Raw genomic sequence first — 20598 nt, forward strand, 5'->3', positions numbered from 1 at the left:
GACTCAAGGACATGATTATGCGAAGAACAATGATAGTCTTATTTATTTTAAGAACCCGCAGATTCTATAACAAATATTGCTGAAATGGACTATCAGCAGCTACAAAGATTTCAAAATAGTCTCTGTCATCACCAAAACCTTCTCTTCTTCAAGGCGTCGAGCAACCAGTTGCAGGCTCACAGGCATTCCATGGACTATGTTGGCGTTATCTGGAGGTGTCATGTCAGTTAAGGCGGTCATGGAGATATAAAAATTCTAGGACTCACAGCTACCCTGCACCTGGACGTCAAATTCACTGAGCGGATTATGTCCGCTATACGCAGCATCGACCTTCTCGTCAGCCTTGATGCCACACGGGAAGGAGACAGCAGAGTAATCAAGGAGATTGTAAGCGCCGGTATATCCACCGTACTCAAGTTTCCCGTGCTCGACGGAGCTGTAGGGACTTGTTGGGCCTTATAACGACATAGGGTTAGCGGTCAGTTATCGGAGGGAGGGGGTGGCTTACACAAAATGCCGTCCAGCTCCTCGACAGAGTTCCAGTGATCAAGATAACTCTTCTGAAGATCACTGCGCTCCACTTGAAGCTGCCACATTTCATAAACCCCCATTTCCTGTGATTTTTCATACGAACCCATTTCCGGGCGGAATGGCTCGCCAGTAGGCTCGAGCAGCTTGCGAATTGACTTCGCTCCGTCTGCAATGAACATCCGTCGTAGAAGATCTCGTGCTTCCTTGTGCCCCGTGGGCTCCCAATCGACGAGCTCGTGCCCCGAAGCTTTGAGCTTTTCGACGGTTTCTCTCAAAGCACGAGCGACTGGTGGAGTTGGCATAACCAAGCCGTCGTTCCACATGACAGCAAGCTTAAGTCTTCTTTTTGGCTCCACAGTTCGCCATGGAATTGGCAGACACTTTGGATCGTGAAGCCAGGGCTTCTGGTCGATAATGGTTTTGGAGTAGAAGACTATTTCCTCAAGCGTCTTGGCAAGGGGACCATTTACACTCATCACAGCCTCTTGGCCTGCTAATCCGGATCGGGCTCGGCAATGAGGGAATCGGCCAGCCGATGGCCGAATAGTGAAAATCCCAGTACAAGCTGCCGGTATACGAAGAGAACCTCCTATTGCGTAGCATGTTAGCTCATATACAGCCTCCCTGGTGAATATTGTGTTCTCACCAATGTCTGAGCCGACGCCAATCCGGCTACCGCCGAACGCAATCAACGCCGACTCGCCTCCTGAGGATCCGCCCGATGTGAGACTGCGATTTAGAGGATTCAAAGTTCGACCGGTAACATTGTTGACCGTTTCTCCAAGCATCACCGCAGTAGGGACATTTGTCTTCACGTATAAGACGGCACCGGCTTGCAGGATCAAGTCCACGATGGTGCTGTTGTATGTTGCAGGAGTGTTTGCTAGTAGTGCAATACCAATTGTAGATGGCTTCCCAATAATGTTGAAATTGTCTTTAATGGAAATTGGGAATCCATGGAATGGACCCTTGGGACGACCATGCTTTTGGAGATAATCGTCGCATTCCTTTGCTTGAGCAATCGCTTCATCGAAAAATATTTCCGACAAGCAATTCGTCTGCAATACAGTAGTTATTAAATCTTGCTTTTCAAAAGTTTATTTACGTATGGAACAGAAGGCTTACCAATTGGTGCGCTGCAGCCGCGGCCTTACAGTACGCTAAGGTTACATCCTCAGATTTCCAGGTGCCCTTAGACAAATAGCCCAGCGTTTTCAGCGCATCAGTTGAGACAATTTCAATCTCGCGATTTGTGAAAAGTCCCGACTCAGACAGAAAATTGGACACATCCGCTTGGCTTTCTGAGGGCAGCTTCTCATCCGGAATGACCCATTTGGAGGGGATGGCAGCCTTGATATCCTGCTGTTTTTGCTTGGCGATATCTTGCCAGTTGTCAGTTGTAGATCCCATTGTTATGGATTGACGGTGATCAGATAAGGTGCAACAATGAATGATCGGTAAGAATTGCAAAGCGTCTGCCACGTACTTTGGTTATCTAGCCACACGGATATTGGATCTGTTATATCCTTGTCCAGTTTAATGCACATCGGCAAACGCGGAATCAGCAGCCGACTTTAACTCCCCGAAAAACGTTATCTTGCGGGGTTATGAGACATTAGAATGTCATGGCGGCTGCTATCCAAGTAGTGGGTGGACCTTGCCCCTTATCTACGATGCGCTCCGGATGCGGGGTTAGATAACAAGGTGTTGTAAACGAGATAGCTCTTAAGGGGCTGGGAGGAAGCGGAATTAAGCCGTTTGGGTGTTTCTAGGCCTTGAAATACTATTCCCCAGCCCCCTCAATCCTTGTTGTCGCATCCTATAAGCGCCGTGAGTAGATCTGTTGTCTACTTCGGGTTCTTTGAGACAAGCATACATACACACACATCCTACTTGAAACGGTCATTTGATCCATCCTTACTTCACTATAATGGAAGTTGATACAGCCGATCGAGCAAGCTCTTTGGCTCGAGATGAAAAAAAGACAACTGATACCGAGAATGATGGAATACAGCTATCGGCAATGAGAAGCACCAACTTAGGAGTACTTGACCCCATCCACAAAACAGATGAAGCGCACACAGATATTGGCCTGGAATTATTCCAAAAGTCTCTTCAATACAACGAGGAGCAGCTCGCTGCTGACGTCGGAAGAGTCCGGCGGAAGCTAGATTTTCTTGTGCTTCCAATGATGATGGTGACATATATGCTTAGTTTCCTGGATAAGCAAACGTGAGCATGTCTCCAAACTGTTGAGTTCTAGTCTGACAGACAACAAGTCTGAACTACGCCAATGCTTATGGCCTCCAAGAAGACACTCATATGACCGGTGATCAGTATTCATGGGTGGCCTCCGCGTTGTATTTCGGCTGGCTCCTTGGCTCATACCCCTCCAATCTTGCCCTACAGCGCTTCCCCATTGGGAAATTTGTTGGGGGTATGACTTTTATCTGGGGTGCAGTCTGTATGCTTCAAGCTGCAGCTTTTACCTTTTCGGGTCTTTTTGCTGTGCGCTTTTTCCTCGGTATGGTAGAATCCTGCATTTCCCCGGGATGGCTTCTTCTATCATCAACTCTCTGGACTCGAGAAGAAATGCCCCTCCGAAGTTCATTCTGGCTCGCCATGAACGGAATGGCCCAAGTGATTGGTGCTCTACTGAGCTATGGACTGGGGAATGTAACAAATCTCGCTCTTCCGAACTGGAAACTCATCTTTATAGTATGATCCTCGCACTTTGTCTTGACTGCATGTGTTGACTTTAATAGGCTATTGGGGCATTGACTCTCCTCTGGGCTATCATCCTCGTTCTCTGGATGCCGGATGGACCTCACAACGGCAAGATGTTCTCTGAATATGAACGCATCGTCGCTGTCTGGCGCATTCGGAACAACAGGACTGGCGTACAAAATTCCACCTTCCTCTCGCATCAACTCAAAGAGGCCTCGATTGACCCGAAGTCTTATATCCTACTCCTGATGGCCGCGGCCTATGGTATTCTAAATGGCTGCGTCACCAACTTTGCCAGTGAACTTATCGAAGGCTTTGGATTCAGCGGCCTGCAAGCCAATCTGCTACAGACTCCTGGGGGAGCCTTTCAAATTTTCACAAATATTGGCTTCGGCTTCTTGGCAACTCTGCCAAACATGCTTGGAGTGTCAAATTTCTTGGCTTGCATTCCCGGCACAGCGGGACTAATCGGTATGCTCTTGATCCCGAACAGCCAGCGCTGGGCCCTGGTCGCCTGTTCGTGGCTACAAGGGGGGCTGGGACCTTGCATTGTTTTAAACTGGACTTTACCTTCCGTGAACGTCGCAGGACATACGAAACGTACCACCGTCATGGGGTTATATTTCGCGTTCTACTGTGCTGGCAATATTTCCAGTCCTCATCTATTTATCCCAAGTGAAGCTCCAAGATACAAGACAGCGCTCAAGGGGCTAGTGGGGACCTACTCTGTTGCCATGTTTCTGCAACTGCTGTATACGGGCTGGTGCTACATGAATAATCGTGACCGCAACAAGCAATTCCAGCAGGAAGGCTCTCATGAGCAGCAAGTTGAAGGTGATTTGGAAGGATTTGAGGACTTCACGGACAAGGAGAACAAGCATTTCAGATATCGACTTTAGATATATCTGCCCGTGGATGATAATGAAGTGATGGAAATGAAATTATTTGTCTTCCTAACACGCCACGCAAAAAGGCTTAACAACCAAGCAACTTGTAATTTAATTGCGTAATTTGGATATAAACACATGCACGTCAGTTGACTTTTGGACCCTTATAGTGCCCAATTAATTTCAAGACGGGATCCTGTTGACTCTTTGGACCTCGTTTTATCCATGATTTCTTTTATGCTTCCTAGTCATTGTTTCCCTATTAACTTCAATTTTGTGAGTTTTAGAGGCCCTTTTTGAGCGCTTTTACTTCTGCTGCTTGCCGGGTCTCACGATTTTCGAACCTCACCAGAAGAGCGAGAAGCGGCAAATCATATCAACTGATATGAATTGCAAAATTGCAAAATTTCATGAAGATCAGATAAAATTGAGGGTCCACATCAGATAATCACAGCGGCTGATCACAAGGGGGTCCGCTTCTTGAAACCCACTACGGGATACAGCGGTGGATTAAAATGGAACTAATTACGTAGTTGATAAACTGGCTTGTCTCTTTATATGCCTTTTCAATAAAGCTCACAAATTATCCTCGCTTTTACCCTGCTCAATGTTTTATGCTGACTCTTCAGAACCTCATTGGGCCTTGTCATGCTATACCTCACCGCGGCTGCGCGGAGTAATAGCAATCTAAAGCCAATGCAGATCCCCTGCTCCCAAACCAACCATCTCCATGGACCCGTGCCGTGTTGATCTTCGCCAAAAGGCGGAATGTCGATCCTCGGGATCGATGACGGATTGGGCTGGGACGGCACTTGTAACTGATCAGAAATGCACGGAAGGCGACCTCAAAGTGAAAAGAGAAAGAAACTACCAAAAAATTCTGTAATAACGATCATGAAATTATGGCAGGAGATCACAGATTTGCCTACAATAAGTGTGAAGCGGCATCTCTTGTGGATGTGATGAGATGAGGGTTCAACCCTTGGTCCCACAGCTCCGGCTTATCTGATTGATTAGATGCCCTCTGATATTCTCTCCCTTAGGCCCTTTCAGTCGATGCCAAGATGGCCGAATTCGCTCATGTCATGATTAGATCACTTTATGTGAGCTAAATTAATTTTAAAATCCGTAAGACTCCTTGAAATCTGTACCCGCGCCTGCCTTTGTGGCTTAAACGCGTCTCCCAATGACGTCGCGTGAGCCCACACCTATTTGGTCTAACCAGTGGGTCTAGACAAGAAGGGAAAAGTGTGTAAACCCTGGTTTCCATCAGATAAGATTTTCTTCACGAAGAAAGGCTCCGGTGCCTCCACTTAGTATCGCCGGTGTCGGCTTATGGACAGTCGATCAACATGGAATTATGGCAGAATCGAGAAACCCCATGGCTCTTTCGTGGCAGTGTTGCGCCTTTTTCCCTCGAATACTAACCCCACTGAGTACAGTGACGTTAGTTCCGATGTCCGGAACTACAGAAGACCGAGAACATGCTTGATTTCTTCATACGCTTTTTTTTGTTCAGACCGCACCCACTGATCTTGTCCAGACCAATATTCTCCCCGAGGCCTTGAAAATGAGTGACTCGGAAGACATTCAACAAGAGAATAATGTATGGAGTAGCAAATACTTTGCTCTTTCTATGGGAGCAATCATGGTCTTGTTTATGGTTCGCCAGTGGTCTCAATTACTCTTTTTCCTTTATGGCCCGAAGCAAAGGACTGGCGTTTTCACCAGAGCCTTCTCAAGAATTTCTCGGTGCGATAAACCTTGTCTGACTGGTTATTTATGCTCGCTGAACTGACTGTTTTTAGGGGTTTGCGACGCTTTTCTCTCAGCAAGGTCTTTGGACTTGCAGTTGACAGGTCACTTTTGTACACAATATACTGGGCCATTAATTTGATTCTACTTTTGACAAACAATGAAATGGAAGCTGAAGATGTTTGTATTGACCAAGTCATCATATAATTAATACACCGCGCTGATTATTTCTAGATTGCAAGACGACTAGGTTGGTATGAATATACTTGTTATTGACAGTCCGCTCTCATCTGCTTACAACACTTGACTTCCAGGCTCTCAGTTGCGAACCTGACCCTCCTCGTTTTCCTGGCCCTCAAAAACACACCCCTTGCACCTCTCTCAGCGCAATCCTACGAGAAATTACGTCCATTGCATAAGACTGCCGGATACACCTGCATCCTCGTTACCGTCCTCCACGGCCTTATATTCGTGATCGAGTCAGCCATCAGCGACATCTTATACTACTTCAAAGAACAAAAAGATTACGCAGGAGCTATTGCTGGTCTTGCGATGATCTTCATTGCTGTATCTACTGTCCCTTGGATTATGCCGAAGCAGTATGAAGGTGAGCACGAGTATTCTCACCAAAAGGGCATTCACTGATCAAGGCAGTTTTCTATATCATCCATGTTGCAATGTTCATACTCATCATGATCACGCTCGGCATGCACCGGCCCGAGTTCAAAGACTCCACAATTATCATCACCATTTTCATAGCCTGTCTCTGGATGTACGATCGCATACTCAGGGCAGGTAAGCTGTGTTGGAACTTCTTTGGCAACTATGCCACCATAACTCCTCTTCCAAACAATGCAATTCGAGTACAGCTCAGCCGTCCTATTTGCTCTCGACCAGGATCCCATGCATTTTTATGGCTTCCTGCGATTCGATGGGCAGAGACTCACCCGTTCACGATGGTATCGGTGGATCCAGTTCAATTTGTGATCCGAGTCTACGACGGCTTTACCCGTGACCTTTATAATGCTGCACAGTCATCTCCAGGACGATCTCTGCGCTGTTCTGTTGACGGAGGCTACGGACAAGTCCCGAAATTTAGGGTCTATGACAAGGTCATTCTTGTCGCAGGTGGTAGTGGGGCTAGTTTCACATTTGCGGTGGCGTTGAAATTGATTGAGAGGACCGCAGAAGAGAGGGCTACAAAGAGTATTGACTTTATATGGGCTGTTCAATACGGCGGTAAGTGACATGATACTCGTTCTTACTTTGGGATACATGTTAACTGTAATGAAGATACATTGGAATGGTTTGCAGATGAACTGAGACAACTTGAGATGAGTCCGATTGTCAACTTGGTCATCCATATCACCCGTGCTTCTAGCGCATCATCCCCGAAACTTGTTCCAAGTTTTGATAGCGGCGACCTGGAGAAAGGCGCGTCGAAGAGCACTGGAGAGGGAAGTTCGATCAGGTCAATAGATATCCGAGAAGGGCGTCCTGATATTTCCAACCTCATTGGGACTGCTGCTGCCTCCGCAGATCCAAATGATCACATCATGGTTGGATCGTGTGGCCCCATGAAAATGGTTGATCAAACACGGAACGCTGTATCTGAGAGCATGTGTGAGGATGGCCCATCCATAACTCTATACACCGAGGTCAGTCAATTCTATTATCTCACACGGAGCCTTTACGTACTGACATATTTTAGGAATTTGACTGGTGAGCAGCGTCTAGACAGAAAAGGGGTTCAAATGTATGAAGCTACATGCCACACCTGGAGACTCAATTATCAAAACAAAAATAGATTCAGAAACGTAAATATGACACATCTCCAAACAGTAATACTTCTCGCAAATGTGTCCCATCAGCGGCATACAGTATATGGACTGCCCGGATGTGGAGCCTACCCCGTAGTCGGCCCTGGTATTAGGTGGCTGCGACTATCTATAATACACTATTTACTCCGTCACGCTATCCTGAATACTCCGCAGCGCACTGGTCTTATGTGCGGGATCAGTCGCAGCGGCATTGAGCGCGCGACGACGTGCATCAGCCCACAACATAAACTCTCCATATCCCTTAGGCATAACCTGGACATCCTTCTCCACCAAAAACGTATAGTTGAACATGCCCGTCGACTTCTTCGTCCCGTGCTCGACATCGCGCACCTTCGAGTCAACCCGCACCTGCACCTTGGTGAACCGACCGCCACCGGATTCACGCTCCTCAGACTCGGTATACGCCACCGTTGCGCGCAGGTAGAGCACGCTGCCGACGGGGACCGGGTTCTCGAAGGTACTTGGGTCCAGCGCGACGAAGTTGGGTCGCGCGTGGGCGAATGACGCTGCGCAGCAGAATGCTAGCTCAAATGTTTGCTTGAGCAGGAAGCCACCGAAGATCATGAAGTTGTGGCGGTTGCGGTCTTGGGGTTGCATGATCATTGCAGATTTGAGGACTGTGTCGCTCATGAAGACTTGGTTGGTTGGTCGCGTTGCAGGAGATTGCGGGTCTAGGATTTATTAGCAATGTATCTCTCTGTGTAGTGAGACCACATACTCAGGTATGACATCTCCTTAGTCCACATCGAGTGGATCAGGTTGCTCTCTTCATCGTCCGGGGCTTTCTCAAGCAAGCTGCGAGTCCGCAGCGCCTTCTTGGCCTTGGAGTTCTCCTCGCCCTTCTTGAACAGACGCTTCTCCTCTTCTGTTTCGATGACAAGGGGTGCCACAGAGGCAGGTCTGTCTGATGTAAGTACGTCGACCCGATATTAAATACCAGGCAGCACTCACTTCTTCGTTGCCGGGTCCAGTGACACCATCGTAAACGCACAAGTGATCAGCACATCCTCCGGCGTGGCAGCTTGACCCTCCGGAAGCATCTTGGATACCTGCAGCGACACTTCCATACTAGACCGTCCAGTCGCGTAGGTGACTTGCCCACTGAGCTCGAGGTCACAGATTTCCATCAGCGGGTGTTCGATGGTGATACGGTCCACGGCAGCAGTGACGGTGCTGACCCCATCACCTGTATGCCGGTATGCAATGACACCAGCGAGAGCATCCAGGTCCATAAGCAAGGACCCGAGTCTGCGGTCATTTGTTAGAATTGAATAAAGGACAAAAGCAATTGTAACTTACCTGATATGCCCAGACGCATTCAGATACGTATCTAAGAGCCACTTATCTTGCGCCAAGGGCAGGACCTATATCACATAATTAGTTTTGTGTCTTTGAGAAGGAGGAAAAAACATACAGCGCTGTAGTAGCTATCGGACATCTTCTTCGGCGTCTGATCCGGCTTCACGCTCGCGGTCTGGGTCTGCTGTGCGCCAGCCTCGCGGTTCTGCGTCAGCGCATCAATCCACGGCGTTTTCACGCGCATTGGCATCCATGTCGGTCGGAACGCGGCAGATGCGGGCGTGGAACCGAACTCCCGGGAACGAGCGCTGTTGCATTGCGTTGCTGGCACCAGCGCTGCACGAGCGGGTGATGTGCAGGGCGCAAGGCATTTGAGCCGTGCCAGAGCAGTACCTCTTCCTGTGACGCCGAGCATTGCGTTAATTGTAGTTGGATGGGAAGGAACACGATGTTGTGGCATGAGAAGGGGAGTGTCCCGAGTGCGCCCGATGTGGATTGGCGCCCGGCCCGGCGGTTCTCGGGACGAAATTCCCAAGTGCCAAGTACATACTTCGGATCGGGAGGGACTGCATCTATTACGTATAGGTGGTTCAAAAGAGACTCGGACGCACGAGGTGCTACTGTACAATAGAAAATAGTAACTAAACAGTACATAAAGCAATATGTCTAAATATAGAACCAGATCTTAGAGTAGGAGAGCGACGAGGCTCTCCACGATTAGCAAGGCAGGGTCTTCTGTTAGATCTTTCAGGGTTCCGTCGGATTAGACCAATGCAACCAAATCCGGACCTTCGTATCCAAGCTTGATTAACTTTCTTAACCTTATTTAGGGTGAAATGACGAACCTGGTGCATCACGGTGCTTTCAAATCGAAAGATGCGTAAGAATGAAGTCATCGATAAGAAAGTATCTAAACTGAGGCAGGGAACCACAACACCAACATCTATTTCCTCACTTTCAAATTAACTTAATAGAATATCTAAAGACTGTGATATAACAATTAACATGGCGGACCCGACAAACCCCCATATCCAGAACCGCACCACGCCGCAATGGGGTCTGTATCAGCGGGAGCAGTTCTGGAAGCCGAATGAGGGCCAGGTACCACTCTTCAACACAGGTACATATACCATTACTGCAAACTGTATAGCAAATTACTGAGATACAGATTAGATCCACGAGAGCTCGAAGAGCGGGCCAAAGAAAGACTCAGCGAAGGCGGGTGGTATGCTCAATTAAACACTTCACCGACGGGGCCAAGTCACTAATGAACATGAGAAAAGGTTCTACGCCTCCTCAAATGCAGGCATGTCAAACACCCACCTGGCAAACCGACAAGCCTTCTTCCGGCACCGCATCATCCCGCGCCAGCTAGTCGACACCAACGAACGCGACACGACAACCACAATCTTCGGCCACCGTGTCTCAGCTCCGATAGGATTTGCACCCATTGGAATCAACAAGATCTACCATGCGGAAGGTGAAGCAGCAGTAGCCAAAGTTGCTGGCGAGTTGAAATTGCCGTACTGTCTCTCCACGGCAGGAAGTGCCTCGATCGAGAGCGTCGGCGAGGCGAATGGGAGCTCCGGTCCGCGGTTTTTCCAGCTCTACATGCCCCACGACGACGAATTGACGCTGTCGCTATTGAATCGGGCGTGGAAGGCCGGATTTGACGCTCTGATTCTTACGACGGACACGTGGCAGCTCGGCTGGCGACATGGCGACGTTGCGCGGTCGAACTATGCGTTTTACCGGGGCTTCGGCGCCGATCTCGGTCTCACGGACCCCGTGTTTCGGCGACGATGTGCGGAGGACGGTATCGATGTCGATAAAGATGTCGTTGCTGCGTCGACGAAATGGATCGATTCGATCTGGCACGGCCGTGCGTGGTCGTGGGAGAAGATCCCCTGGTTGATGGAGCAGTGGAGGCGGATTTCCGGCGGACGGCCGTTCGGGATCAAGGGGATCCAGTCTGTTGCTGATGCGCAAAAGTGTGTTGAGATGGGCGTTGATGCGATTGTGGTTAGTAACCATGCCGGACGGCAGGTGGATGGTGCGGTTGCGAGCTTGGATGCATTGGAGAAGATCGTTGATGCGGTTGGGGAGCAGATTTATATTATATTTGACTCCGGGGTGCGCGGGGCGAGTGATGTTGTCAAGGCTCTGGCGCTGGGTGCGAAGTTTGTCTTCGTGGGTAGGTTGTGGGTTTGGGGTTTGAGTATTATGGGCGAGGATGGAGTGAGACATGTTATGAAGTCACTGTTGGCTGATCTGGATATCTTGATGGCGGTTGCTGGGTTTAATTGGGTTGAGGACTTTGATCGCAATATCTTAGGTATGGTTTCCCACCACTTATTGGCTTGTGTACTAACCACGTCGGCAGAGTCGGATCCCAAGTCTTATACGCTGATTCCGGAGAAAGTGCTCTGAAGATCTTCATTGGTAGATTATTACAGGTATATGTATGCATCAGAGAATATAGACGCTGCAGGTCTAAATAATCAAGCGAGTGACGTGTAGCCCAGGGACGCCCTAGAATGGAACAGGAGGCAATGGGATATACAAGAGGTAGAAAGAAATATGTGAGCTGGCGTGTCACCAGAATGAGATGATGATAGCATGCGACAGTGGCCTTGGAGGGAGACAATGGACGTATAAACAGCGATTGACCATAAATGTGCAGGTAACTTTTCGCATAGACATGAACCGCTGAAATCTAAACAAAGAGTGCACTGAAAAGAGCGGTCAACAAGGGCAATCCGGCCGCATGCGCGGCTCGGGAAGCCGAGTTCGTGGAGGTCGACGTCGAGGTCGGCGCCGTCGTCGTCGTTGTCGTTGTCGTTGTCTCCGACGTCGTAGAACCACTTGTGGTACCAGTAGCGCTGGGTAGAGTGCTGGCAACCGGTGTGTACGTGGCAGTCGCAGCCGAAGCATCCGCCCGCTGCGCAAAGCCGATAGTCGTGTTGTCATAGTCGAAGACGGTGTACACGTTCTTCAGAAAGACATCGCCAACAAGCCAAGTATCTGCATCGCCCGACTGGTGACCAACAATAGTCGACACACAGCCGCCGTCGGCGGCCTTGGTGATATAATCCAGAGGAGAGATGGAGTACTGGACCCCGGAGAACCCGAACTGCAGGAGAGCAGTCGTGTTGCAGGGGATATGAAACTTCTCGCCTTTCTGGTAATAGCCCGGGATGTGCGAGAAGAGTTGCTGGGCATCTGCCGTCGGAAGGAGGATGTAGCTCGTCCCCGTATCGATGGTGGTGGATTTTCCAGAGAAGCCAACAGCCTGGCCGTTTACGTACGCGTCGTCCAGGGGAATGCACCAGTTATCCGCGTCTGTCGCAGTGTACGTGATGCTGCCCTGGAACTTGGTCGTGTCGACATCGCCGAAATTGATTTCTCCGTCCTTGGGGTTATCCGACATGCGCGAGAAACTGAACCCGACGATGTTGGACCCGAGATAGCCTGAATCCGCGACCATGTCCATGAACGAGGGCATATTCCACCCATCGGTGTTGGAGCGGCCCATGCCCAGAATCCCGTCGAAGGGGTACGATTTGAAGAAATCGGATGCGGAAGTAGCCATCCCGAAAACCAGTCGCACACTCAGACCGGCCAACGACAGGGTGTCGTTGCCCAGTTTCCCCGCAATGGTGCCGGTGCCGTAACCAAGACTAAATCCGGCTCCGTTGGGCGTGAAACTAGTGGAGGAGCTATCGTCGAACATGTGATGGCTGGTACACACCTCCTCCGTGCAGGATGCATCAAAGACCCAAGTATCCGGCGCGCCCGTGTCAAGGGCCAACCACATCTGCTGCTGCTCCGAACCGACCTCTACAACAGAGAAGTACGAGTAATCCAGCCCATCCTGGTCCAGGGCGGCGCTGTTTGGAAGCGTGGGCGCGTTGGCCTCGACTATCGTGTAGGTGTCGTCACGGCGGACAGCGCGTTTCCGGAGATCCAGTGTCGGCGGTTTTCCATCACGGCGACGGCCCACTGTTAACCGGGTTGTTTCGCTTCCTGAGGGAGAGCCATCCTGGAGGTTATATGGATAGAATGCTTGAGTGCATGTCGAGAAGGCCGCGATGACCGCTAGACATGAAGAGAAGTGCATGATCCGGTGAGGGATCTAGATGCTAGAGACGATAGAGATCCGCATTGGCGGTGCGGTTTTTTCAAGCAAGAGCTGCTGCCCGTGCTGAACAGTTCGTGTGGTAGTTGTCCGAAATCTGTGGCGCGAACGAGTCGTCGGGCGAAAAAGTCCGGGTTAAAGCAGAGAAAGATGCAAGCGAAATAGCAAGAACCAAAAAAAGAAAAGTGATGAGAAAGAACCGACAAGAAATTAAAATGATCTAAAAGAAAACAAAACGAAAACACGAATTGCGAATGAGTGAGTTGAGTGGGAGGTTGAGAGAAAGCAAATCCGCTTCCCCCATGGCAGAGAGACAGACGTGAGGGGGGTGGCTTTTGCACGGCCCACTGTTCCTCGGGGAAGGAAATGCCCCTGACAAGAGGCGCGAGTGGGTTAGCTGCTTGGGTCTAAACCTGTTCGCGGTGTCGATCGGCCGATCGGTTGGTCCTAGGCCTTGCGCTAAGTGGGTTAGGTGGGTTTTCGGTGTAGCCGGCCGGTGCCAAGAGGCGAAGTGACATGGCCAGAGCTGGATTTATTGGCGGTTGAACCAACGAACTGCGAATAATCTTGGTGATCGAAGTTGATAAGAGAGAATTGCGTGGCTACTACTTTACTAGTGCTGGATTGGATGGTTGGCAGTCAAGTACGACTAGAATGTCAACTATTCAGATAGAGACAAGACAAACCCCCTGAATGAGGCCCAAATGTGCTCTCCGACAAAAGGCGGTTTTATTTCTACTGCTAGCTTCTTTCCAACTCACACTGGGGTAAGTAAATAAGAATTGAAATTGTGTGATCCACGTACTACCATTGCTGTCAAGCACCGATGAACTTGAACCTGAAACAGCGACTAATCATGCACGGGATGATGACGGGTGCTCGAGGGGATAAACGTAGCTTACAATCGGGCAATAGTAATATATGTAAATTAAGATCTGCTCACATACAAAGTGATTGCCTGAAAAATACACTGTGTGCAGTGTGTAGTATAACGCGGGGGGACTCTCAGAGAGAGTATGATACTCGAGGTGCTTGACCCAAGATTGATGTGCACAGCACAACATAATTATTATGACCCAACGGAGGGAAATCCCACTCAACGTGCACCTGGAACAAACTATTCAAACAATAAATTATCCCCGAAGATGTCCTCTGGCTATTATGTACTAGATTCAAGCTAGGAACCCGGTTGTCGGGATAGATCGGAAAGCATTGAGGGTAAACTCAACGCTGCTTCTTGTTGCTGAAGAACCTCGGAAGATGTGTCTCATGCACGGATGAGCAATTGGGAGTATCCTCACCCAAGACACTTCGCGAGGAATTGAATAGTTCCAGCTCAATTGGTTGCTATCGTTGTAGACATGATAAAGCGCAATTTAAAAGAAGAGCATCTAGAGAGCCACTGAATAAACACATTCTAACACCTTGTTCAATTATCCCCACTACTCTCGGAAAAAATATTTCCTCTCTACGTCATTGCAAAAGACTCGGATCATCCCACGGAAGTGAGTGATAGCCTCGGGCCGTCTAAGCAAGACAATGGCATCATGAATGATCGGGTGCCATCCCGGACCTGGGGTGGATCATTACGGGACTGACGGGCAGACTGGGCTGGCGCTGTCCCGGAAGGAGACATGTCTCGGCTTGGGAAAGATCGGGGAAGAATAATGGAGTCTTGATGAAGATACAGAATAGAGGATTCAAGATGTAGGTAAATGCAGGATGCGAATGGACTGCATTGGATGACTGACTCTGTATGATTAAACAGAGACAAAGATAACAAAGGAAAAAGAGTCCTGTAGAATGTGGGCACTCCACAGAAGATATTACATGGAATAGACAGATAAGGACCGCTAGTTCTCCGTCTCCGTCTCAAAGCTCAGACTCGAAACGACAAGAACAACAACAATGCGAACGACCAAGAAGATTCGTCTCAATTCACCTTCGCCCATCACCTAAGTCCTCCGTGCAGCCCCCTTCGGCCCAAGAACATCATCCAAAAACCCCGTCCAAAGCTCCCGAACAATGCCCGGCTCCCGTTGCCCCTTCTCACCCCTGCTGAGTTCCTCGCCCTCGCGAGAGCGCCCAACAGCCTCAGTGAGCGAAAATGGATCAATATCCACAGCGTGGTTATCGACGACCTCGCTCATAGCACTGGCCGCGACATCGGCGCTGGCACCGGCCACGGTGTAGATCTGAGGCTTCATGGGTGGGGCGTCGGAGTGGGAGTGGGGGGACTGCGAAGATGAAACGGACGCTGAGGACGAGAGGTCGGGGAGGACCGGAACGCGGGGGTATGGACGCGCAGATGGTGCGTCGAGGTCTGCCATTGAGGGCATGTAGACTAGGTCGACCGGGGAGTTATCGTGGATGGCTTTGGAGGAGCGGGATGTGTTGAAGGGGCGGCGGGTTGTGGAGGGACTGTTGTGGGAATTGTTAGTACGGTTGGCTTCACATAGTAACAGGTAAGAAGTATGCATGGAGAACGACGTACTCGGTGAAAGCGCTCCCGTTTATACGACGCAGAGCAATGCTAAAAGCTCGGGATTGTAGGACGTCATGGTTGGAGAGACGCTCGACGAGCTGTTAGAAGCTTAATGTTAGCGTGTGCTGTGTTGCGTTGTCGATGACTATCCATCGTCATTAAGATGACATACCTCGGACTGGCTACCGGCAGAGCGGAGGGAGCGGCGCTGACACTCGAGCTTGAGGTCTGGCACGCTGCGAGCGGAATAGAGCGAGGCCTTGTCGGCCGGGTTGGCGGGTTGAGCAGAGTGTACGCCGGTGATGTGCAGGTTGCGGCGGGCAGGCGCGGCAGCAGAGGTGGTGGTAGAATGTTGCTGGGAGAGCACACGGAGGGCGCGCAGGGAGGATGAGCGGGGAGCGGCCATTATGGAATGTTGGATAGAGAGAGATAGGTGTGGTGTGGTGAAGTGTGTAGCTGTGGTGGGAGGGTAAGCAAGGAAAGGGTAAGACGGAAGAGCAGGAAGTTCACCTTTATATGGTTGGAGTAAACGTTGGGGCAGATGGGCGGTCTGGACTGTGATTGAGTAAGTGACTGACGTGCTCCGAGGGGAATGCCTATCTATAGGATGAGATCTACGGCGTATGTGCGGGATGTACCAGGTACTACCCCGTACCCGCCATCACAGCGGAGCAATCACGTACCGGGTACTTCTCATCCGCCGTGACACTTCCAAGGTTCCCCTCAGCGATCGCTGCAACTGGGAGGGGAACCAATAGCAGGAAAGCAATGGGTAAGTATTATTCTGAGTTCTGGTATTATTTGACAGGGGGATAGGTACGTTAACAGATGCATTAATAATAAATAACAGGGCAAGTAGTTAGTTGGTTACCTAAATTAACGTTAACTAACGTGACTAGTCAACTAACGATCCTCCTCAACAGTTGAGAAGTGGAGCGGTGAGGCGATCCAGCTGACCCCTTGGTCTGCAGTCTACACTCAATATTCTATCATAGGAGTCTTTTCGTTAGTTAGCTATAGCCTAGTCCACTTGGATGGTCAGCTGGGCATTGCATTCTTCACCAGGAATTCCCCCCTGGATATGTTCATTCTATACTATAGTAATCTATCTCACTCCTATTTAAAGCTTCGCTCCCGGCCGACGCCCCTTGGCCACCGCCCGTGCATACGGATGTCTCCGCGACGCAGGCACTAGGTGGTCCACATCCCCCGTGTGCACCAAATCGGGCGATGCCTCATCCAGCGTCGTGATCCCGTTATTGCGCATGGCGGTCTCGAGCTCATCTTGCATAACTGTCAAAACTCATTAGCCTTTCCCTTTTTTTTTTACTGTCAACATCCACCACTTACTATCAATCAGCTGCTCCACCCCATCCTGCCCATAGTTCGCTGCAAAGAGCATACTCCTCCCCATCCCCACAGCCGTAGCACCCAGACAAACAGCTTTCAGAATATCGCTGCCGCGCCGGATCCCGCTATCCACGTAGACCTCCATCTTGTCAAACACCTCAGGACACCGCCGGTGGATCTCCAGTAGAGTAATAATCGACGGCGGGCTGGTATCCAAATTCCGGCCACCGTGGTTACTCAACAGGATCCCATCCAGCCCAGCCTTCATAGCGAGCAAGGCGTCGTCGGCCGACATAACCCCCTTGAGACAGACAGGTAGATGCGTCTGCTGGCGCACCCAGACCAGGTCTTCCCATGTAAGACCCGGGTCAATAAATCCGGCCATCACGCGGCCGAGGCCGCCGCCCTTTTTGTCGTTAGAGGCTTTAGACGGCGCCATTGGCACGGATAGGCTCTCGTCAGCTTTGACGCGCTCGTCAGCTTCGCGCTTGCCTGGCCACGCGGCGTCGACGGTTACGAAGATGGCTTTGATGTTCGGGTTCGCGGAGCACTGGCGCAGTAGGGCGGCGGACTTTGAGCGGTCTCGGTTAACGTAGAGCTGGAAGAAGAAACTGGCTGAGGGTGCCGCGGTTCGGAGTTCGTCTACGGTGAAAGAGGAGTTGTTGGAGACCTAGAGGAGTGTAAGTAAGGTAAGGTAGGCGGATAGACAGTTTAGAAGAAAAGAAACTTACACCCTGCATGATACCTTTCTTCTCGCACGCCCTAGCAATAGCGCATTCTCCCTCAGGATGGATAAGCTTCGCCATCGCCGCGGGACTCACGAAGAGCGGAAGATTGAATTCCCCACCGAGAATCTTCGTCCGCGCATCCACGGCACGAACGTTTCTTAACACGCGCGGCCGGAACCATATCCGATCGAAACAGGACTTGTTCGCGTCACGCGTGATCAGATCCGTAGCTGCACTGGAGTAGAATGCCCACGTCTTCTTGCTGGCCGTTTTGGATGCCACGACTTCGAAATCGTGCGCGTTGATCAACGTGTGCAGGGGTGGTTTCTCATGGTCTAATACCACCTTGGGCGACTCGTCGGGTGGTGGCTTGATCCACTCTGCGTCGATGGTCGATTCGTCGAGGATGCCCTTGAATTGGTTCGCGTGCAGGTTGTTTTTCAGTACGCTGGGCGCGTGTACTTCCGAGTATGCCTTGGTGGCGTCGCTCCCGGCGTACTTGAGGATGACTGTTTGTCGCAAATTAGCGTCGAGGCCGGGGTGAAGGTGATCGCAGAAAGACATACTTGTAGATCCGCCGGGGTGCTCGTCCAAGAAGTCGGTCACATCCCATACCTGGTTGTCGACGACAATCCAGCAGTCGTCCGGGGTTTTGTGCGAGGAGATCTGCTGTGCAGACCAGAGTTTATCGCCTGCCATGTTGACGGGCTGCGCCAGAGAGTATTCGAGGAAAGATAGCGGGTGCGAGAATCAAGAGAGAAACCAGCCAGCGGAATCCTCAGAAGGGCGTTCTTATCCAGTTCAACTCCACCACGCTTAAGTCCCCGGACTTACCCCGGAGTCGGCTTCGGGTTGGTGCTCTCCGAGCGGTCTTTCAAGGTGGAAGCTGTCACCAGGAACGAGACAGACTGCGTGAATGAATGTCTCCTTTACCCTCGTGCATTCTTCAAAAGTATTCAATAACAAAAATGCCACTCTCAATCAATACCGGGGATCATTGTTAGACTGCAATCTCACCTTCCCTGCAACAACCTCGGTCGATCACTCTCGTCGGGGCATCACCGACCGGATTTCTCTCCGTTTCTGAAAGTGATTATGTAAGTGGGCGTAGCCACAGATTGGAATGCGGATGTGGCTGGACGAGGTTGCGGTCTGAGGATGACAACATTCGAGACAGGGCCATAACCCTGGGTTCTATGTTTGTTTCTCTGTTAGGTATGGAATAACATTTACTGGGCGACGATTCAGCGGGGGAAGCTCATTTACGGTGCTTATGCACTTAAACAAGCCCACTCTCACTAGAGGAATCTGAGCGACACTGGATGAAGAATGTGATGTTTTGTTGAAGATGTCGCCCAGGTTGAATTTGATCATCTTGCTTCCATACTGCTGTAAATGTGCAATAAATATACAGTCCCGTACCTTCAGGTAGCGTAGAGATCAAGTCCCACTTCCCAAAAGACTCCACAAGTCCACTTTATACTCTCAAAACTGCCTGCTCTCGCCAATATCACAAACATCAAAAAGCGTTTCCGAAAGACCACTTTTAGCCATCGCTTTCTTAAGTAGCTGTGGTGGCTCCAGCACATTCTCTTCTGCGACCGCCCACGTTCCCCAGTGAATCGCTATCGCTTTCCTACACTTTGTATCCTTGAAAATCTCAACGGAATCATACGGATTGGAATGCACGGGACTCAAGACATGCCGTGGCTTATACGCTCCGATCGGAATCAACCCCAGGTCAAAGGGACCTCGGAGTTCGCCGATTTGCTTGAAAGCAGGACAAACAGGGAGATGAGCATACTCGGAGCCCCAGTCGTCGGCTCCCTTGGGCACGCGTGGAACTGAGCGGTATCCCGTGTCCCCGGCGAAGTACACGGACTTGCCGCCTGAAGAGACTGACCACGAGGCCCATAATGTAGTCGCTTTATCAAAGGGAGTACGTGCGGATGTATGTTGGCAAGGGAGGCAAGAAATCCTTGCCGAAATGTCAGATGTCGGAGAACTTGGAGAAGGTTCTTCGTGTGTTGATTTGGTCAACTTGATGTCAACGTCCTCCCACCAGTCGAGCTCGACAACGTTCTTGATGCCACTGTCTAAAAACCAATTCTTAAGGCCCTTTGGGACACAGAATTGAACCGAGGGGTGATGTTTTTGGATTTCCAGGATGGAAGGGTGAGAAAGATGGTCGTAGTGGGAGTGGCTTATGATAACCTACTTACGTGTTAGCTATCACTATTGAACATACAAGAATAGAATAAGGACTTACACAGTCAATTATTGGAATATCAGAGATATCACAGGGCTTAGGGGTGAATCTTTTGTGGCCCAGCCAAGAGAACGGGGAACAGCGGTCTTCGAACACGGGGTCAAAGAGAACCCGTAAGCCAGTGGGAAACTCAACGTAGTAGCATGCGTGTCCTAGCCAGATTGCACTCAAAGCTTGTGACTGTGAGCTCGTTCTGGATGGGAGGAACTTGGGTTTAGTGACCGAGACGGTTGGCGGCGTGGTATCAGGCCTCTGGCTATCTCCCGAGAAGAGCTTGTGTCTGTAAAGTCCATATCAGCCATTCGAGTTCTGATTGCTAGAAAATCCAAAGCCTCTGCGGCATATGGAAATCTTACTGGACCATGGCTTTGAATATCTCAGGAAAAGAGAAGTCATGAGAACTCTCCCACGGATTTATAAAGCCCTTCGCTTCTCCAGCCTCATCTCTTACCCAATGGCTCTTCTCACCCGCCTTTTCTGGCACCGCACCCAACGCGGCCGGCACACTCACAGTCACGGCATACCCTCCATTACTGCCAGAACCCATGGTTCTATAGGTTGAACCCACGGTTCTTCTATATCTTGGTA

The 20598-nt window shown here is 50.2% G+C and overlaps 9 protein-coding genes across 9 annotated transcripts; 3 read left to right on the forward strand and 6 right to left on the reverse strand.

Moving 5' to 3' along the window:
* Positions 1-255: 255 nt before the first annotated feature.
* On the reverse strand, positions 256-1941 carry PFLUO_LOCUS8142 (uncharacterized protein; the record flags this gene model as incomplete). Its single annotated transcript, XM_073785849.1, has 3 exons — positions 256-455; positions 509-1589; positions 1657-1941. The coding sequence occupies 3 exons, from the start codon at positions 1939-1941 to the stop codon at positions 256-258; spliced, it is 1566 nt and encodes a 521-aa protein (XP_073642163.1).
* A 1212-nt stretch (positions 1942-3153) lies between these two features.
* PFLUO_LOCUS8143 (uncharacterized protein) lies at positions 3154-4157 on the forward strand (the record flags this gene model as incomplete). The annotated part of the gene is made up of 2 exons (XM_073785850.1): positions 3154-3249; positions 3297-4157. The coding sequence occupies 2 exons, from the start codon at positions 3154-3156 to the stop codon at positions 4155-4157; spliced, it is 957 nt and encodes a 318-aa protein (XP_073642164.1).
* A 3057-nt stretch (positions 4158-7214) lies between these two features.
* PFLUO_LOCUS8144 (uncharacterized protein) lies at positions 7215-7626 on the forward strand (the record flags this gene model as incomplete). Its single annotated transcript, XM_073785851.1, has 2 exons — positions 7215-7558; positions 7612-7626. Coding segments are annotated over 2 exons (359 nt in total), but the record flags the coding sequence as incomplete, so codon positions are not given.
* Positions 7627-7861: 235 nt separating this feature from the next.
* On the reverse strand, positions 7862-9455 carry PFLUO_LOCUS8145 (uncharacterized protein; the record flags this gene model as incomplete). The annotated part of the gene is made up of 5 exons (XM_073785852.1): positions 7862-8412; positions 8460-8641; positions 8693-8989; positions 9041-9105; positions 9156-9455. The coding sequence occupies 5 exons, from the start codon at positions 9453-9455 to the stop codon at positions 7862-7864; spliced, it is 1395 nt and encodes a 464-aa protein (XP_073642166.1).
* A 590-nt stretch (positions 9456-10045) lies between these two features.
* Positions 10046-11470, forward strand: PFLUO_LOCUS8146 (uncharacterized protein; the record flags this gene model as incomplete). Its single annotated transcript, XM_073785853.1, has 4 exons — positions 10046-10160; positions 10214-10265; positions 10324-11375; positions 11424-11470. 4 exons carry the CDS (start codon positions 10046-10048, stop codon positions 11468-11470), a joined length of 1266 nt encoding a protein of 421 aa, XP_073642167.1.
* A 286-nt stretch (positions 11471-11756) lies between these two features.
* PFLUO_LOCUS8147 (uncharacterized protein) lies at positions 11757-13160 on the reverse strand (the record flags this gene model as incomplete). Its single annotated transcript, XM_073785854.1, has 1 exon — positions 11757-13160. The coding sequence occupies one exon, from the start codon at positions 13158-13160 to the stop codon at positions 11757-11759; it is 1404 nt and encodes a 467-aa protein (XP_073642168.1).
* Positions 13161-15133: 1973 nt separating this feature from the next.
* Positions 15134-16069, reverse strand: PFLUO_LOCUS8148 (uncharacterized protein; the record flags this gene model as incomplete). The annotated part of the gene is made up of 3 exons (XM_073785856.1): positions 15134-15599; positions 15673-15761; positions 15836-16069. 3 exons carry the CDS (start codon positions 16067-16069, stop codon positions 15134-15136), a joined length of 789 nt encoding a protein of 262 aa, XP_073642169.1.
* A 714-nt stretch (positions 16070-16783) lies between these two features.
* On the reverse strand, positions 16784-18440 carry PFLUO_LOCUS8149 (uncharacterized protein; the record flags this gene model as incomplete). Its single annotated transcript, XM_073785857.1, has 4 exons — positions 16784-16956; positions 17014-17683; positions 17745-18250; positions 18308-18440. The coding sequence occupies 4 exons, from the start codon at positions 18438-18440 to the stop codon at positions 16784-16786; spliced, it is 1482 nt and encodes a 493-aa protein (XP_073642170.1).
* Positions 18441-19226: 786 nt separating this feature from the next.
* On the reverse strand, positions 19227-20374 carry PFLUO_LOCUS8150 (uncharacterized protein; the record flags this gene model as incomplete). Its single annotated transcript, XM_073785858.1, has 3 exons — positions 19227-19955; positions 20011-20290; positions 20367-20374. 3 exons carry the CDS (start codon positions 20372-20374, stop codon positions 19227-19229), a joined length of 1017 nt encoding a protein of 338 aa, XP_073642171.1.
* Positions 20375-20598: the final 224 nt, after the last annotated feature.

The sequence above is a fragment of the Penicillium psychrofluorescens genome (genome assembly GCF_964197705.1).
Source record: "Penicillium psychrofluorescens genome assembly, chromosome: 5".
Taxonomy (NCBI): domain Eukaryota; kingdom Fungi; phylum Ascomycota; class Eurotiomycetes; order Eurotiales; family Aspergillaceae; genus Penicillium; species Penicillium psychrofluorescens.